Genomic DNA, 18,705 nt, shown 5'->3' on the forward strand with positions numbered 1-18,705 from the left:
GACACTTTCCGCATGAGTTAGGAACAATATTTTTTCTATGGCCGTACGTTTGGAGAGAATCCACAACAAATAGAGTTATATCAATTTTTATTTAGGAGTGAAAACACACAAATTAATCCGTTCGTTGACACCATTGTCAAAATCAAACTTTGGTTTTAACAACGATATTGGTTTTTGACGACGATATTGGTTTCCATGACGACGACTCAAAACCATTGTTATTGTCTAGTGATTTGACTTTTGAATATTATGTCAAACTATTTCAACCAATTATCGCGTTAATTTCATTAAAACATGAACACAATAAGATAAATTTGAAATTAATTAGTAAATAATATTTAAATATTAGTTTATTGCATGTATTAAAATATATTATATTGCCATATTACAAGGTATTCTACTTTCCCACACAGCGTGCAGGAAAAAGCAACTTTCGAAAACGAAATGCGTGCGGGAAAGTAGCTGCTTTAGCGTGGCCGTAGAAAAGAGCTTTTTTTATAACATTAAAAAAGTTGTAATGAGTTTCCCCAAAAAGTACTTCATTTTTTGGTTATTTCACGTTGAAATATTCGATTTGGAATTTGGCGAGTATGAACCTATTTTTTATTACTTAGAACTGTTTTTTTATTACGTCTAGGGATCTCATACATACACCATTTTTTCAATTGTTTTTTGGGGATATATTTTTTCTAAGAAGGTTTTTTTTCGATAAAATACTTACTTTTTGAGTTATTTGCAAACCTTCTAAAACCGCGTTTCTTTTTGTTGAAAAATGAACGTATTGACTCGCAAATAACTCGAAAAGTATTAACTTAATGAAAAAATGCTATAGAACAAAAGTTGCTTAAAATTAGTCAGTTTATTCATTTCCGGACTTACTTTGAACGTATATTTTTTCACCCCCATAAGAGTTGACACTCAACAAAAGGGCGAAAACACACATCGGGCCAATATCACTTTTCTTCTTTTTTCATGTTATCTATCTGTATGCCAAATATCATGTCAATCCAAGAAGTTTTCTAAAAATTTGGAGCAAAAACCGTGATTCAATGCACTATAAGCTGATAAGGGCAACCGACACAATAAATCACAATCTTAAAGCAAAATAAATCTCCACTCCCCTTTAAAAATATTTTTTAATAAATAATGTAATTTTCTTTAAAATAATTTTAATTTTAAGATAATACACGTCTTGCTTTAGTCAATGACAGTGAAATAATTTCTTAATTGTTATAAATAAAGTCACTAGTATTTAAGAAAACAAAAACGATTATCTCGGCTTCAGTTGGTAGTAGAAAATTTTTATTTTGTTTTAAATCTTCGTTTTGTCTTCAGCAGTAATAATATGTAAGCTAGAAACTCATAGGATGTATAGAGGCCGCTTCAGTTCTAAATGTTTGAAAAATGTTTTACGCATTTATTTACATTAGAAAATAAAAATATAAGTCTTTAGAAGGAGAATGGATCTCGGATTAACTCTCTACGATTTTTTTTTAAGTTATTCAAAAGTTATATAAAAAATTGAATCAAAAAAGTTGTTTTTACCAGAACTAATGCAATTGCTAAAAACGGCCATGTTGGACATTTCGCAGGCTGTTTTGCAATAACAAATTAACGAAACTAAACTTCCTATAGCTGGAATTGTAGGTTTTTTTAACTTACTACAACTTTCTATTTAAAAGTTTTTCTGTAAAATAAATATCACAAACTGCAAAATTAAAAATCTTTAAAAATTGCAAATTTAACAAATGAAAAACGTCATAAATAAAAAAGCGCTCAAAATTTTTGGTTACATTTTAGTATAAGTTATTCCTGGCATCATCCATTACAACACCGGATAGGTTTCAAAAATTCATGAATTATTATATCCTGAAATCGACCTATTTTCAGCCACAGCTTGGACTAGTATGTCTGGGAATCAAATTAACAAGTACAGGACGAAACCAAGAAAATATTAAAGAAATTGTAGAAACTGTAAAGGCAAGATAGGTGATAGAAGCACTGGACTCGGTAATGTAAAAACATATAAGAACAGAAAATAAAAAACGACTTTACAACACAACATTAAAACCAGTATGCACCTATGGAGCTAAAGTCTGACAATTAACCAAAAAGTACAACGTCAAATTACTAGCCACTGAGATGGACTTTTTGAGGAGATCAGCAAGAAGATCTATACTAGAGCACATAAGAAACGACGATATTAGACAAAAAATGGCAATAGAAAGAACAATCATAGATGACATCGAAAGACAACAGCTATTATATTACGGACATATAAGACGAATGAAGGAAAGAATCCAATAAAAAAGTGTTGACTGGACGCACACTGAAAAATGAAAATCCGCAAGACAGCAACCATATGGATAAAGGGCATCTCCAAGACGATGTCGAAACGAAATTTGATAGAAGAAGACTGACACAATAGAACGGAGTGCACATGCTGTAAAACCGGTTTAATATAAGTAGATGCATATAACTGACAAGAGAATTAAAAAAGATATAAAAAAAAATTTACTACTAAACCTTTTTCAGCGAAACATTTTCTGTAAGCTGGTTTTAACTATTTAATTGTTATGTCTATTTTTACCAAAAATATTTAATATTTATTTTTATGGATAATTATGTATTTTATTTTTAACTGCAATAACTGTAATTACGTTTTTAATATTTGCGCAGCCATTTGCTGACATTTTTTAAAATTATCTTTTAATAAAATATTTTTCCGCAACGTGAGTCAAAAAAACCAATTTTCTACGTAATGTGGCTTTAAATAAAACTTGCTCTTCAAGAAAATTTATAAACCAAAAAGATTATTCGGAAACAAAGTCTATTAATCTTCGTATCCTATTTATTATACAGGAAGTGAAATAAAATATCTTAAAGAAGTAGTAGCTTACACCAAATAAACGAAAAAGAACCAAAGTTGAAAAGATGTTACGAGATTTCGAAAGTGTAATTTGTAACTATGAAGTTACTGGCAAAAGTTTTAGATTTATATGAGCTATTTGAATTAAACATACGTTGTACAGAACAAAAAGTAAAGGAGCATAAAAGGTAAAAAAAATTAAGGTTAAAGGATTTGTATTTGCTAAACTAAAAAGGGATAGTTCCTTAGGTTGGCTGTATAACATATAGTTAAATAAAGTCTAATATCGAAGTAAAACAACTTCTAAGTAGTAGGTATAATTTAATAAAATCCTAAAAAATCCCAATAGATTGCATAAAATATGTCACCACGAACGTTTTCGGACCTATCAGTCCATCATCAGTGAACCTAAAATAGAATAAGTAATCCCACTATTAAAATTGAAACGATGGTTGAAATTTTGAATGCTAAAAAATTGTGGTTATGATAACCACATTACTCGTATACTAGGCCAGGGTAATAAGACAAAAATATACCCTGTTCGTGACACTTCAGTAGCCAGGGTACTGAAGCGTTTTTTCGACAGGTAATATCTATAGGAACAAATTATATCTATTTGCCAAGTAGGATCTGGCGGCCATTTTTATTTATAAACAATGAACTGTCAAAAAATGGCATTTTCCCCTTTTTTTTCAAATCAACGGAAAACAGTGAAACTTATGATTTTTTTAGTACAAATATCTTCGAGATTAGGGAAAAAGCTTTAAAATGACATATTACAAAGTTTGATATACTTATTTATTGTTAATATAATTGCGAAAAAAGGTCGGAGTTGCAAAAAAAATATTTTTTTAAGAGGAAACAGTAGCGATCAACAGGTAGCAAAAACACGTTCCAAGATTGCGGCTGTAATTTTGAATATTTTTTCGAGATATTTGGCACACATATTCGTAATATAATAAAGAATGGCGGTACGGAGTCCAATTTGAAAAATATATTAATATGTGGAGATTACTCTGTAATTAATAAAATATTAAAAAGACGAGCCTGTACCGCCATTAAGAAGAACAAAAAATACACTTTCTTCAAATAAACTTTTTATCCGATGCCTAGATTTTGTGTCATTTTGGAACTACTAATGAAATAAAAAAAAATTCCAAAATGACACAAAATCTAGGCATCGGATAAAAAAGTTTATTTGAAGAAAGTGTATTTTTTTGTTCTTCTTAATGGCGGTACAGGCTCGTCTTTTAATATTGTGTTTAATTACAGAGTAATTTCCACATATTAATATATTTTTCAAATTGGGCTCTGCACTGCCATTCTTTATTATATTACGAATACGTGTGCCAAATATCTCGGAAAAATATTCAAAATTACAGCCGCAATTTTGGAACGCGTTTTTACTACCTGTTGATCGCTACTGTATCACCTTAATAACTGTAGTAAAAATTAGTGTACAGTTTTGAAATTTTAGTCAAATAAGGTTCTTTGGTGCTTAATATGTGATAAAAATTTTAAAGCGATTCATTCAATTGTTTAAATTTTATTCAAATTGTTTATCCCAGAGAGCATTTTTTTGCAATAAGTCAGAAAAAAATGACCTTAGAACCATTCCACAGGTGTCAAATGAAAAAGCATGAGCTATATTTTCAACATGGTTTAAAAATGTTAATAAAAAATACATTTATTAGTAATAAATAATTATGCAAAAGTATCGTGAATTTTTCTTTATAAACTTTTTGAATAACTTTTTCCAAAAAAATTAACTTTTTTACTCTGTTTTAAGTGCACAACTACCAAATAATGTTATCTACATTGTTATCATAATTGATAAAAAATTGTAATAAATATGTATAATCTCTTATATAACAAAATAAAAAGTTTATAAGGAAAGATTTACGATACTTTTGCATAATTATTTATTACTAATAAATGCATTTTTTAGTCACTTTTTTTAAACCAAGTTGAAAATATAGCTCATGCTCTTTCATTTGACACCTGTCGAATGGTTCTAACGTCATTTTCTTCTGACTTATGTTATTGCAAAAAAAAAATGCTCTCTGGGAAAAACAATTTGAATAAAATTTAAACAATTTAATTCATCGCTTTGAAATTTTTATCACATATTAAACACCAAAGAACCCTTATTTGACAAAAATTTCAAAGCTGTAGACTAATTTTTACAACATTTATTGCGAAAATAATTTTTTATGCAATTCCGACATTTTTTGGCAATTATATTACCAAAAAATGAGTATATGAAACTATCATTTTAAAGCTTTTTCCATAATCTCGAAGCTATTTGTACTAAAAGAACCATAAGTTTCCCTGTTTTCCATTGACTTGAAAAAAATGTGAAAGATGCCATTTTTGACACTTAAATTGTTTATAAATAAAAATGGCCGCCAGATCCTACGCAGGAAATAGTTACAAGTTTCTCTTATAGGTATTACCTGTAGAAAAACTCTTGAGTACCCTGGACTATACTTGCTAAGTAGCCCCAGAACCAAACAATGGTTGTAATTATAATTCAATCTACATTCTAAAACAGTTAAATTGAAATGTCTTAACGCTGATGTTAGTAGATAACCTTAGGGAACATGGTGAAACCCTATCCAAAAACTTTAACCAACCATCTTGGGCCACGAATGTCTGCCAAGTGTCAAAAGTTCGTAAGGAAATACTTGAAGTGACAGCGACAGTACAGGAAGAAGGTAGTCGATTTTCAAAATTTTGAACACAATGGTTATGATCAAAATAATATGATAGAAAGTTTTATATCTGAAATTGTCTATCGTTTAAATCTATTGTAATTAGAAATATGTAAAACATACTTAGTTTTACAAAAATTTTAAATTTAAAATTTAATTAACTGTTGACTACAAATTGACTATAAAATTACACTGATCAAGTAAACTAATTAGTAATAGTGATAAACATGAGGATAAATCAGATGGTAATGAGATATATTCTCTTCTTCCTTTTTAACTAATTTTATCAGTGTAGTTTTATAGTCAATGCGTAGTAAACTGGTAATTTAAAATTTTTGTAAAACAAAATTGGTCTCTTTCTTTCTAATTACAATAGATTTAAACGATAGACAGTTTCAGATATAAATTTTTTTATCATTTATCATTATTTTGATCATAACTATTGTGTTAAAACTTTTGAAAATCGACTACCTTCTTCCTGTACTGTTACTGTCACTCAAGTATTTACTTATGAATTTTTGACACTTGGCAGACATTCGTGGCCCAAAATGGTTGGTTAAGGTTTTCGGATAGGGTTGCATCATGTTCCCTAAAGTTATCTACTAACATTGGCGTTAAGCCATTTCAATTTCACTACTTTAAATTGTAGATTGAATTATAATTACAACCATTGTTTAGTTGTTGGGCTAGTTAGCAAGTGTACGAGTAAGTAATCATAACCATAATTTTTAAACATCCAAAATTTCAACCATCTTTTTATGTATGTCAAAAAGTTTGAATTTCACTCAAGAGTAAAGTAGCTTTATATTTCACACTATTGAAAATTTCTATTATGAAAAGTTGTTTGGAATTAAAAACTATATTCTAGTATGCAATTATATCCTTCTAATTAAAAATTATCTTTTTGAAAAATTATGGATTACTAACATTATTTTCAGTTATTTCAATTCTGATAACTCTTTTATTATTAATTTTACGAAAAAAAGTGATTCTTAATAAAAAGTTCTGCATGGTCTAAAACCTAAAATACAACCATCATATGTCAAATTTTATCAATTTTATACGAGGTATGTCAAAAAATATGAATTTCGCTCAAGAGTAAAATACGTTTAGTTTTCACAATATTGAAAATTGTTATTATGAAATGTTATTTAGAATTAAAAACTATGTTTCAGTATGTAATTATAATCTTCTAATTGAAATATTCTGAACTATAAAGTTACTTTACTTTTGATCTAAACTACTACTGATTTTTATTAAGAATCATTTTTTTCCTAAAATTAATAATAAAAGAGTTATCAGAATTGAAATAACTGAAAACAATGTTAGTTATCCATAATTTAAAAAAAAAATTCAATTAGAAAGATGTAGTTGCATATTAGAATATAGTTTGTAAATCCAAACAACTTTTCGTAATAGCAATTTGCAATATTGTGAAAAATAAAGCTACCTTTGAGTGAAATTTAAACTTTTTAAACGGCAGTCTCGTGCGTGAAAGTATCGCTTTCCGCACTAGTTAGGAAATAGTTATTTTCCTAACAAGTGCAGAAAGTCATTCTTTTCCGCACGCGACTGCAGTTTGCCGAACGACGCGTAGCGGGAGTTCGACAAGCAGTCGAGTGCGGAAAAGAGACTTTCTGCAAGAGTTAGGAACAAATTTTTTCTAAGAGTCTTTAAAAAATTACCAAATCTTAATCAATTAATTTAATTAATATGATTATTTCATTCATAGGAGATTCTGACCAATAATAGAAAGCTACAGAAATCTGAATTAAATCGATAATTTTTGATAATCTCCCGTCGTTAAATATATTACGTCAGATGCCCTTCGTTGCTACGAAAAAATACATTCAGTGACATTAATGACAATTAATGTTTTAAAAATTATAAAAGTGATGACTTTCAATCGTCAAATATTTATAAAAACTGTGTGTTTAATGGTACTTACATAAATAAATTACAATAAAATTTTGGTTTTGAACAGTTTTGTTCATTAAATAATCGCAACAAATTGCACTCGACCTCTGAAATTAATATAGAATTTCAGAGCTCTTGTGCAATTACTACTGAAAATACATACACAAATTAATTCTTTGACAAGGTTGTCAAAACCAAACTTTCAATAAAATTAGTTAGCATGACGGCGGTTTCCATGACGATGATTCAAAACGACTGTTTTTGTCTACCGATTTGACTTTCGAATATTATGTCAAAATAATTTTATTTCGTCGAATTGTCGCGTTAATTTCATTAAAGCAGGAACACAATAGGATATATTTAAAATAAATTAGTAAATAATATCTAAATATTAGTTTATTGCATGTATTATAATTACTTTAAAGCCATATTAACATATCTAAATTAACACGCGTGCGGAAAAGTAAAAACCGCGTGGGGAAAAGTAACACGTGTGCGGAAAAGTAACACGCGTGCGGAAAAGTGAAACTTTCTAAACTAAAATGCGTGCGCGAAAGTAGACATATTTGCACGCTCGTAGAAAAATAACTATTGTGTGGATTTTCTCTTTTTAAACTTTGAAAAAATAAACCGTATGCTGCATACATGAACCAATTAAAAGAATTGCCAAATCTTTTTATACTTACTGAAAGTGCAGTTCAGATAGTGGTAAAATAGTTACAAAAAACCGATTGCAATCAAGGGCTGACAAATTTGGTAAAAGTGTTCCACTGCATTGCAGTGAACATGGGTAAATCTCAATAGTGGAAATCGATATAAAAATAGGATATTCAAATAAGGACACAATTCTCGGCATGACATGGAAAACGATTGAACAGATACCTCGGTTTTAACGCGTATTCCTCAAATTAAAAATATGGAACAAAATTAATTAAACGTTTTGAAGCACTAGTTGTAGTGGATTGTTTGACTACTTGAAGCAAAACTGTAGTAGAGGATTCTGAAGTGTTTGATATGTCCGTGGTAACTTATATTTTCTAACGTTATTCAAGGTTTATCTCTTATGATATTACCTATATCGTTGGTGTTTATAATATCATGCTTACCAGATATGATATTTTTTGAACAAATTCAAAATTATAGCCACTGACGTCAAAGTTATGTATCTTGCGTTTCTAACTTTGTCGTTCACTGATGTCATGAGCTCAGTTTTATTTTTGTTGATGACCAGACACATTTTTCTGGATTTATGAGTCGCACGTGCTACAAGATCGACGTAATTTTAGATGGATTTATTAAAAAGTGGACCTCGGTTGTTTAGTTCTGCATCTCCTATAGATTTTTCAATGGCAATATTAACAAGCAGACACACCCGCGTATTCCCTTGGCTTAGTCCTCTATTTGTACTGTTTGGAACATAACCCTTACCAATCTGATCAATTTGGCAGGAATTCATTGCATTGTATTATTGCATTGTTTCATATATCCATGGCCTAGAAGCAATACCTCGTAAGTGTATCTGTCAAAATTTGTGGTTTTTAACAAAGAACTTTATATTGATGACCTAGAAGCAATACTTCGTAAATACGAAAAATTAAAAAATGATATAAACTTTTGGCGCCTAAAAACTGATATAAATCTTTTCTACCAATCACGAGATTGGTAAACTTTATAAACTGTTATAAACTTTTATAAACTTTTATAAACAGGTATAACCATACCAACAGGCACCGCTAGGAAACATTCCACTTTGCGGTTCAGAGAACCCGTATGAAACGAGTCTGTGTACTCTATACAGAGTCTGACATAAGTAAAATAAGAAAATATACGGTTTCGTTTTGATTAAAATCTGTCTTCCTTCTATCTATCTCTATCGAGAATCTACGGTCGTGATGGTAAAAATCTGTCTTCCTCTGAGCCTCCTTGACAACAGGTAGACCTAGAAATAGTACTATCGGGGGATGGAGGAAGACAGATTTTAATCAAAACGAAACCGTAGATTTTCTTATTTTACTAATGCCATACTCCGTATAGAGTACACAGACTTGTTTCATACGGGTTCTCTGAACTGCAAAGTGGAATGTTTTCCTAGCGGTGCCTGTTGGTATGGTTATACCTGGGTAAACAGAGAACTTGAGTCGAGTCGAAATTCATTTCGCTTATTCCCCGTTAGAGGGCGTTCTAACCATACTGCTATATAAATTGTTTTAATTTATATCGAGAATCTACGTAGACCAGGGCGCATCTGTAAAAATATTAGTACATTTGGACGTTGAGAGGTGACTCAAATTTTTTTGTAGAAATTGCTTGAAAATAAATCAAATAATAATATTTGAGTTATCCTCCCTCTCAAAAAGGTCCGGAACATTGTTTAAATAATCAAAATGTCAAAAAATTAAGGAAAAAATCGATTTTTTTCTTGGTTTTTTGATTATAACTTTAAAAATATTCATTTCCGGGAAAAGTTGTACTGACATAAAAGTTGTGTAATTAAATTTCCTACAATATAGAATTGGCTAAAAATTTAAAAACTAGTCACCCTTGTTGCAAAATAGCAACAATTGTGAAAAAAACATACAAAAACAAGTATTCGCATTCTACGTTTTTTAACCATTTATGCTACACTTAGGACCTTCATATTTCACCCTGAAAAACTATATGATACAGTAAAACAATACTGTAAATTTCATTAAGATCGGTTTAATAGATTTTGCAAAATAAATTTTGCAATCCAGCTTTCGTAAAAAAAATTCATTTTTTCAAAATGTTACAGGACTGAAAATAAAGCAAATAGCAAGTTGAAAATTTTTGTTGCGTATATAAGTGTACTGTACCTTTCATTTGCAATTTTTCGAAATTCAAATCGATTAACACCACGGCGTCAGGAATTTTTTTAATAAACATTAATTATTGGTGCTACGCGCAGGACAGTGGTTAGTTTGCTCTGATTGGGCATTCCAATGACCTTTGATAATGATTGATAAATTTTAATTTTTATTACATTTCGATATAAATAAACAAATTTGTTGATTGCAAAATAAAAATACATACTCTATCCTTTGAAATAACACTTTTATTAGCAAAAACTTTCTTTGTTCATATATTTTAACTTAAATAATAAAAGTTTATTATTTTTAAACATATGCAATTGTTTAGACAATATTTCACAAACAATAATAAAATTAGTTTAATTTTTGTGGAACTAAAATATTAAAATACAACAAAATATAGAGTAAGAAAATATTATATTTGATAAAGATTGGAAGAAATTTTGGTGGAAATCAACTTGTGTAAATCGAACACCGCTGTCCTGCGCGTAGCACCAAAAATTATTGTTTATTTCAAAAATTTTCTGACGCCGTCAGAAACATTACACTTCTATAAGCAAAAAAAATTTCAACTTGCTATCTGCTTTATTTTCAGTCCTGTAACGTTTTGAAAAAATTAATTTTTTTTGCGAATGCTGGATTGCAAAATTTATTTTGCAAAATCTATTGAACCGATCTTAATGAAATTTACAGTATTGTTTTACTGTATCATAATGTTTTTCTGGGTGAAATATGAAGGTCCTAAGTGAGGCATAAATGGTTGAAAAACCATTTTTTTTTTGTGGAAAAACCAGGTTTTTGTATGGTTTTTTCGCAATTATTGCTATTTTGCAACTAGGATGACTACTTTTTAAATTTGTAACCAATTCTATATTGTAGAAAATTTAATTACGCAACTTTTATATTATTACAACTTTTCTCGGAAATGAATACTTTTAAAGTTATAATCAAAAAAACCAAGAAAAAAATCGAATTTTTCCTTCAATTTTTGACATTTTGATTATTTAAACAATGTTCCGGACCTTTTTGAGAAAGAGGATAGCTCAAATATTATTATTTGATTTATTTTCAAGCGATTTCTGCAAAAAAATTTGTCCATCTCAAAACAGATGCTCCCTGGACTAACGGTCGTGATGGTAAAAATCTGTCTTCCTCAGAGCCTCCTTGACAACAGGTAGACCTAGAAATAGTACTATCGGGAGATGGAGGAAGACAGATTTTAATCAAAACGAAACCGTAGATTTTCTTATTTTGTAAAATAAACTTTTACGTTATAACCGCCATTAACTACCATAGCAAAATAAACACACACGAGGTATTGCATTCAAAATATTTATGCGAGGTATTGGCACGTGATCAAAAGTACGATATTCATTGCTTTGCGCCTTTATACTTTTGGTAATTGGTAGAAAAGTTTATCTCCGTATTGCGGCGCCAAAAGCGTGATATTTTAATTTTTGGTATTTACGAGGTATTGCTTCTAGGCCATCGGTACATTTCTCCGTACAACTCTAGCATATTATGCTGCTTTGAAATCTACAAATAAGAGAACAATCTACATAAGATATTCACTTCAAATAATTGAGGCGCTCAGAGCAACAGTGGCCTAACCCCAAAAACGAAGTTTTGAGATAAATGCAATTTCTAAATTCGTATTTCCATTATGCTTATGGGATGGCGTTATAAATTATGTAGCGTCATTTAGCCAAATATAGAGGTTCTTTGTGTCTTTTCCTCCCTACAAGATGTCTCTCGGTTAAAACACATGTTAAACTACAAAACAGTATATTTTCTTTGTTTCTAAAGATATCAGGGACATTCAAAAAACAAAATGTTCACAAAACAAAAGGCTACAGTACGGTTCTGATCAACACTCACATTTGTACCTCATCCTCTCTACAGAACGTCTTAAACTTAACATAAGAAAAACATTTTTTTCATCCAGCCGGTATAAGTACAAAAAAGAAGTTTGAGTAAACCTTTGCACACTGTGTAAATGTTACAGTTCAAGTTGATTATCCAGTTGGAGTTGACTCCAACTAGTTGGAGTCAACTCTAACGGCTGGTTTCAGTAAAAGTTGATCATAAATATAAAATGAAGATTTAGATTCAACATGTACTAGTAAAAGTAGACTCCAACTAGGAAAAGTATACTCTTCCTAATGCCATTTAGTAAAAGTTGATTCTGATTCACACAAACAGCCGATTCTAGCAATTAAATGTTACTGAATATGTTCAAATTAGTCTAGGCTGTATCGTTGCCCCCGTTAGGTAAATTACTCCGATTCGAATTTTTTGCACAAACTTGCTCAAAATGAGGTCCTTATAACAAATCTACTGGGTGTCAGGCAGTACCTTGATCAATAAATTGTTTAAACAACTTTTTTAGACAAATTCACAAAAATAATTTTTTCACTTCGAACAATTTTTTTTTAGATCGTTTGGGTTATTCTGAGCAAAAAAAGGTATTTTGTGATTTTTCTCTAAAATTGATTGTTGTCGAGTTATACGCGATTTAAAATTTGAAAAATGCGAAAATAGCCATTTTCAAGGCTTAATAACTCGGTTAAAATCCATTATTATGAAAGTCATAAAGTGACCAAATCAAAGTTTATAGCACCCTCTACAAGATCCAGCAGAAATTTTTGTCACTATTTTATTAATACGCTTTATCTTTAATTATTAACAATGAGCGCTAAGTGCCTATTAGGCGGTCGTCAATGGTGAGTGCTAAAGAGATGCACCATTCCAGCCGTCCAATGGTGAATCTCACTCGCACTTACATTGACGGCCGCCTCAATACACGGTTAGCGCTCATTGTTGATAATTAAAAATAATATCTTATTAATGAAATAATGACAAAAATTTCTTCAGGATCTTAGAGGTAGTTTTAATCTTTGATTTTTTTTAGTTTCTGACTTTCATAATATATAATATCGTATGGCATTTTTGCCTTTCGGACAGTTCCGGCGCCAACTACATCTTTAACCCTGTTTCAAGTAACTAGTGTCGATGTACACTAGCCCGGGGGGGGGGGACCGACTGCTTAACGTGCTCTCCGAGGCACGGTGAGACGGCTCGTGTCATTATTGAAAATGAAAATGGTTTGTCTTTAGCAGGGCTCGAACCCACGTGCACTGGCGTATGAGGCCAGCGATTATGCCGTTACTCCACGGCCGCTCGTTCGACTTTCACAATAATTATCTTTAACCGAGTTATTAAACCTTGAAAATGGTTATTTTGGCGTTTTTCAAATTTTAAGTCGCTAATAACTCGATAACAGTCAATTTTAGAGAAAAAAAGGCCCAACGGATCAAAAAAAAAAATTTGTACGAAGTGAAAAAATTATGTATTTTTGCGAATTTGTTTAAAATCATTGTTTATCGCCAAACTTCACTAAAATCATGCATTATTGTACTCATTTGCCCTCATTTTCGGCAGTAAAGTAACACTTTGTTGTATTGAAAGAAGAATGTTACTTTACCTGCCGCGATAATTAATCAAATTAACCGAGATTGAATGTAAGTGGTCAATGGCAGCAATCGATTATTTATTTGAGTGAAATTAAAATTTATTTACTTTAATTATTAAAAATATTGTACAAAATTTATCTTATTATTAATAAAATTTATGTCAAAACGTAAAATTCTGTAGTGTTTCGCAATTATATTCATACAAAATGAATCAAAACTTTACAGATTTAGTAATTAGGTAGGTATACAATATTGATATAACTATCTATTAAACATCAAAACCGGCCATCATGCAAAAGTCATCTGTCATTACTGTCATTACTGTCATACGATATTTTTATTTCGTCTAAAATTAAAAAAAATTCCTCAAAGTTGTAAGTAAATGTTAATGTTTTTTATGATTGACGATACAATTTTACGATACAACGCGTCTGTTTCTCTACTCGTAATATCAGACTCGTTCGATAAAGAGTCACTTTACTGACTGACTTTACTGAAATTGGTTAAACAATTTTTCGACCGCGGTACCGCGTGACACCCTGTATATTTGTTATAAGTATTGTTATACGTATGTATTTCTTTGAGTAAGTTTGTGCAAAAAATCGAATCAGAATAATTTACCTAACGGGGGCGACGTTACAGACTATACTAATAAGTAGTTGAAACGGTCAAAACAAAGAAACGCACACTCATCAAAAATGCACTTGAGATTCTCGTATAATCAACATTTACTGAATCGATCCAGGAAGAGTCAATTCCAACTAGTAAAAGTTGATTTAAATTTTTAAAATCAACTTTTACTGCTCGTTTCAGTTGCAGTTGACTCCAACTAGTTGGAGTCAACTCTAACTGAGAATCAACTTGAACTGTAACATAAATACTAAGAAAAATCTAAAATAATAAAAAAAAATTAGCGGAACCGTCAATCTGTTCTCGAAAAAATCAGCTATGAAAATGAGCATAATTTTCTATATCCCTAACTTTTGACGACCAGTTTATTTCAAAATAGTTTAGTCATATAAATAAATTTTTACTCTACGAAATTATAATATTTTATCTATTTTAAGCACTACGTTAAATGTAGGGATGCTGAAATATATATTTTGAGGTCTTACCTAATGCGCTCCAAACTCTAAGATCGTTATTCTCGGTCCATTTCACTGCAGCGACACCTTTTACTTCTCCTTTTATTAAATTACAAAAAATTATATACTCCTTGGGAGTTTCAAGGTTTCTTTTTTTCTTCTCCCAACTCGGGAAAGTCACATTTAGATGCCTGAAAATCCAGAAAATTACTTTTAGATAAAATTATGACAAAAAGCTTTTATAGAAATTTGTTTTGAGTTTTACAGGGAACAGAACAGCATATTATATTACGGCACAATTTTGAAATTCAGGAAATTTACTTTTGATGTATTTATGAAAAGTTTCAGAGGTCTTTTTTAGCAGCACTTTACGTTTTTTAACATGAAAATAAGACGGGCATTTTTCAAGCGTTAAAATTTATGTTTTTATTCATACTATAACTCAAATTAAAACTCCATTTTTTACAGTAATATGAATATTATTTTATTTATTTACATAAAGTTCCTCGACAACTATGGCCATTGGTGCAAGAACACTAACATTCTTCTTCTTCTTCTTCTGCTGGTAGCAATACAACCCGGGGTGGGTCTTGGCTACTGCACACCTCGCTTCCATCTCGAAGGGCCGTCCATGACAGTTGGGTCAGTGGGTAGCCCCATTGTTCTTACATCTGGACGCTGGACAAAAACGCTGGACGGAAGGGCCGCCCGAGAACTTTATCGTACCGATCTATTATCGTTATCGTACTAGATAACAAAGTTAAACATAACAAAGTTACTCGTTATCTTGATATTTTAGAGACACCTTGTATACTTGAAAATATTTTATGGTTCTACGCATCATTAATTCCTGCATTTGAGAAAATGTTCGATGCCATATTTCGGAGACATACTATAGATTATTGCATAAATCAATAGAATATTATTCATACTTTCAGTTAAAAATAGTTCATTTTTCAGAGAAATTAATAGTTTACAATATTTGCATTTTCATTACGCGAGAGTAAGAACAAGATATTACCTCCGAATTCTATCCTACTGCATCGATTTCAATGAAATTTTGGGAGTAGCCATATCTCCTAATTCAAAGTCTATCCTATATACTATGGCACTTTCATCATGGGGGCGGTTCCCACCCCTTCTCGGGAGTGGAACATTTTTATTTTCGAATTACATGGAGAAAAAGAAAGATTTTTAAAAAAATTTAAAAATGCGCTCTATAATTTGATCTTATTTTTTTTTTCAAAAACCATTCATTTTAAACCCGTCCAACTTTTTGAAAGTAGAAATAACACTATATTAAAAGGTATTGCAGAAGAACAACGATGCATTTAAATTCTGGTGGATAAGGGGTTAAATATATATGTACTTATTATGTATGTACGTATTTTTCCTTAAAGTACATTAGTCATATATTTTTTTGCACCATATCTCGCTTAGTTTGAATGTAACCGACATTTAACGGTGCTCGTTTTAAAGGCCTTTTCAAACCGTTCCTCTGTTATTTCAAGTTGAATACACCAATTTGAGCATGCACCAAAAAACAAACTTTTAGCTACCATATCTCTTTTTGTATTATAAATAGAAGATTTACGAAGGAACGAATCTCTTTGTTATTTATAATCTAAAAAATGTTTTATATAGTGTTTTTAGTTCGATGCATAGTTTTTAGGGTATTCATAAAAAACCGTCCGAAAGGGTGTCATTTTTCAATGAAAATGGCCAGTTTTCAACGACGCATAACTCAAAAAGTATTAAGTTCTCAAAAAAAAGTATAGACCAGTTTTTGCTTAGAAATAGGTTCTCTAGCCACTTTCGCGGTTATTTTGACCAACAAATTTTCCACCCCCTTGAAGGGGTGGGAACCGCCCCAAGATAAAAAACGCCATAATATATAGGGTAGATTTTGTTTCTTGAGCTATTCCCTACTTACTGTGAAAATATCAAGTACATCGATGTAGTAGGATGGAATTCGGAGCCAAATACCCTCATTGACTGACCTATAATAATGCTCTGCTATGATCGCGTGAGAGAGGACACACACAAGATTATAGCAAAATTTCAATTTACTGTAACTTTTCGATTTTTTAAGATACAACAACTAGTTTTATGTCATTGGAAAAGTAATTTTGAATTCTTTTAAATATGTAAAAATATATAGGGTGAATCTAAAAAATTAAGATTTTTTTTTCATTTTCGGTTCAACCGGAAGCCATATTTTGGGTAAAATTTATTATGATAATAGATAATAAAGTACCATATACGTCCGCCAAATTTCAAATTTTAGTTTCTATTACAGAGGAAGTTAGGGGCACTCGAATATTTATTAATAAAAAATTCATAACTCCCCTCCTATAGGGAGTTTAAAAATCTGACTAATGTCATTCAATTTACCGATAGGACATCAAACATATATCAAAAAATAAACAAATTCCTTGGAGCCATTTTTGAGAAAATCTAGTTCAAATTTATGTCAAATTTTGACCTCTTAAATATAGGCAACCCATAACTTTTTCTGAAAAACGATAATATTATTCTCATAGTACCATCCTTAGGCTATATAACGACTTTTTCAAATTAAACTTATCTTAAACAAGTTTTTAGATAGGTAAGGAAATGTATCGGGTGGGCGGTCGGCCATGTTGGCCGCCATTTTGAATTTGGAAATGTCAAATTCGGTATTTCTATTAACCTATCGATGAGCTAACTTTGCATTAATTTTCATTCGTTTCGGTAAAAATTTGCAAAAATGGGCCCCAAATAACCCCCCTATTTCGGCCCCCCTTTGAGAGGTTTTTTTAAGCTTAGTTTCTCGACAAAATTCTCTTAAACTCTCTCACACCGAATTTTATCGAAATCGGTCCAGTAGTTTTTGCTGGGCGGTGGCGACATATGTACGTACATAGGTACGTACGTACATATAATATACAGGCTGAGGCAAATAAAGGGCCAATTAGAAATATCTCGAGAACTAAAGGCAACAGAATCATGAAAATTGAAATAAAAGGGTTTTGAAGGATGATCTCGAAGGATGATCTATTAAATGAAAATATTTTCATCTCTTTGCAACTTCCGGTTATACCGGAAGTGGCTTATAACATCGTTTTTTTAAATGAGACACCCTGTATATTTTCACATTTTTGGATTCTCCTCGATGTCTTCTTTCTTAAAATATGAGATTTTGTAATATTATACAGGGTAATTTAAAAGATAATTAAGTTTTTTTATTAATTTCGTAGCAAAATTACCACCCTGTAGAATTGTAGTAGTTTGACATCTAAAACTCTACTTACGTTCAAATAATTTTTAATATACTCTACTATTGTTAAGAATCATTAGAATAGCTAAATTTTTAATTTTAGTATACAGGGTTGGTCGAAACTCGGAATGAGTATTTTCTGAGTTTTCTTAAATAGAACACCCTGTATTTTAGTATTGTAATGAAATGATATTTTATGGTACTTTTTTATTTCTTAAGCATTCCCTATACCTAACTGCTTTAATTTGTGCTTAATGGTTAATCGCACCAACAATCTTAACTACGTAGGTATTTTGATAGCTAAACCATTATTGGTAGTTTTAAGGACCAGTCTGGATTAATATGTATTTATTTCTAAAAAATTATTTGGGATTCAGTATTTTCACGGCCAACCTAATAAAATTTTACGTATTTTCTGTTGCAATTAATGTTTAGCTTGAATCACCAATAACTCACAAATTAAAGCAGTTAGGTATAGGGAATGCTTAAGAAATAAAAAAGTACCATAAAATATCAATTCATTACAATAAAAAATACAGGGTGTTCCATTAAAAAAAAAC

At 30.6% G+C, this 18,705-nt stretch overlaps 1 protein-coding gene across 1 annotated transcript in view; it reads right to left on the reverse strand.

Moving 5' to 3' along the window:
- LOC114337317 (uncharacterized) overlaps positions 1–18,705 on the reverse strand; it is a 444,845-nt gene that overhangs the window by 369,378 nt on the left and 56,762 nt on the right. Inside the window, exon 2 of the mRNA XM_050645523.1 lies at positions 14,917–15,077. Coding sequence (XP_050501480.1) covers positions 14,917–15,077 — 161 coding nt within the window. The remainder of the gene's footprint in view (positions 1–14,916; positions 15,078–18,705) is intronic.

The sequence above is a fragment of the Diabrotica virgifera genome, chromosome 3 (assembly GCF_917563875.1).
Source record: "Diabrotica virgifera virgifera chromosome 3, PGI_DIABVI_V3a".
NCBI classification, from domain to species: Eukaryota; Metazoa; Arthropoda; class Insecta; order Coleoptera; family Chrysomelidae; genus Diabrotica; species Diabrotica virgifera.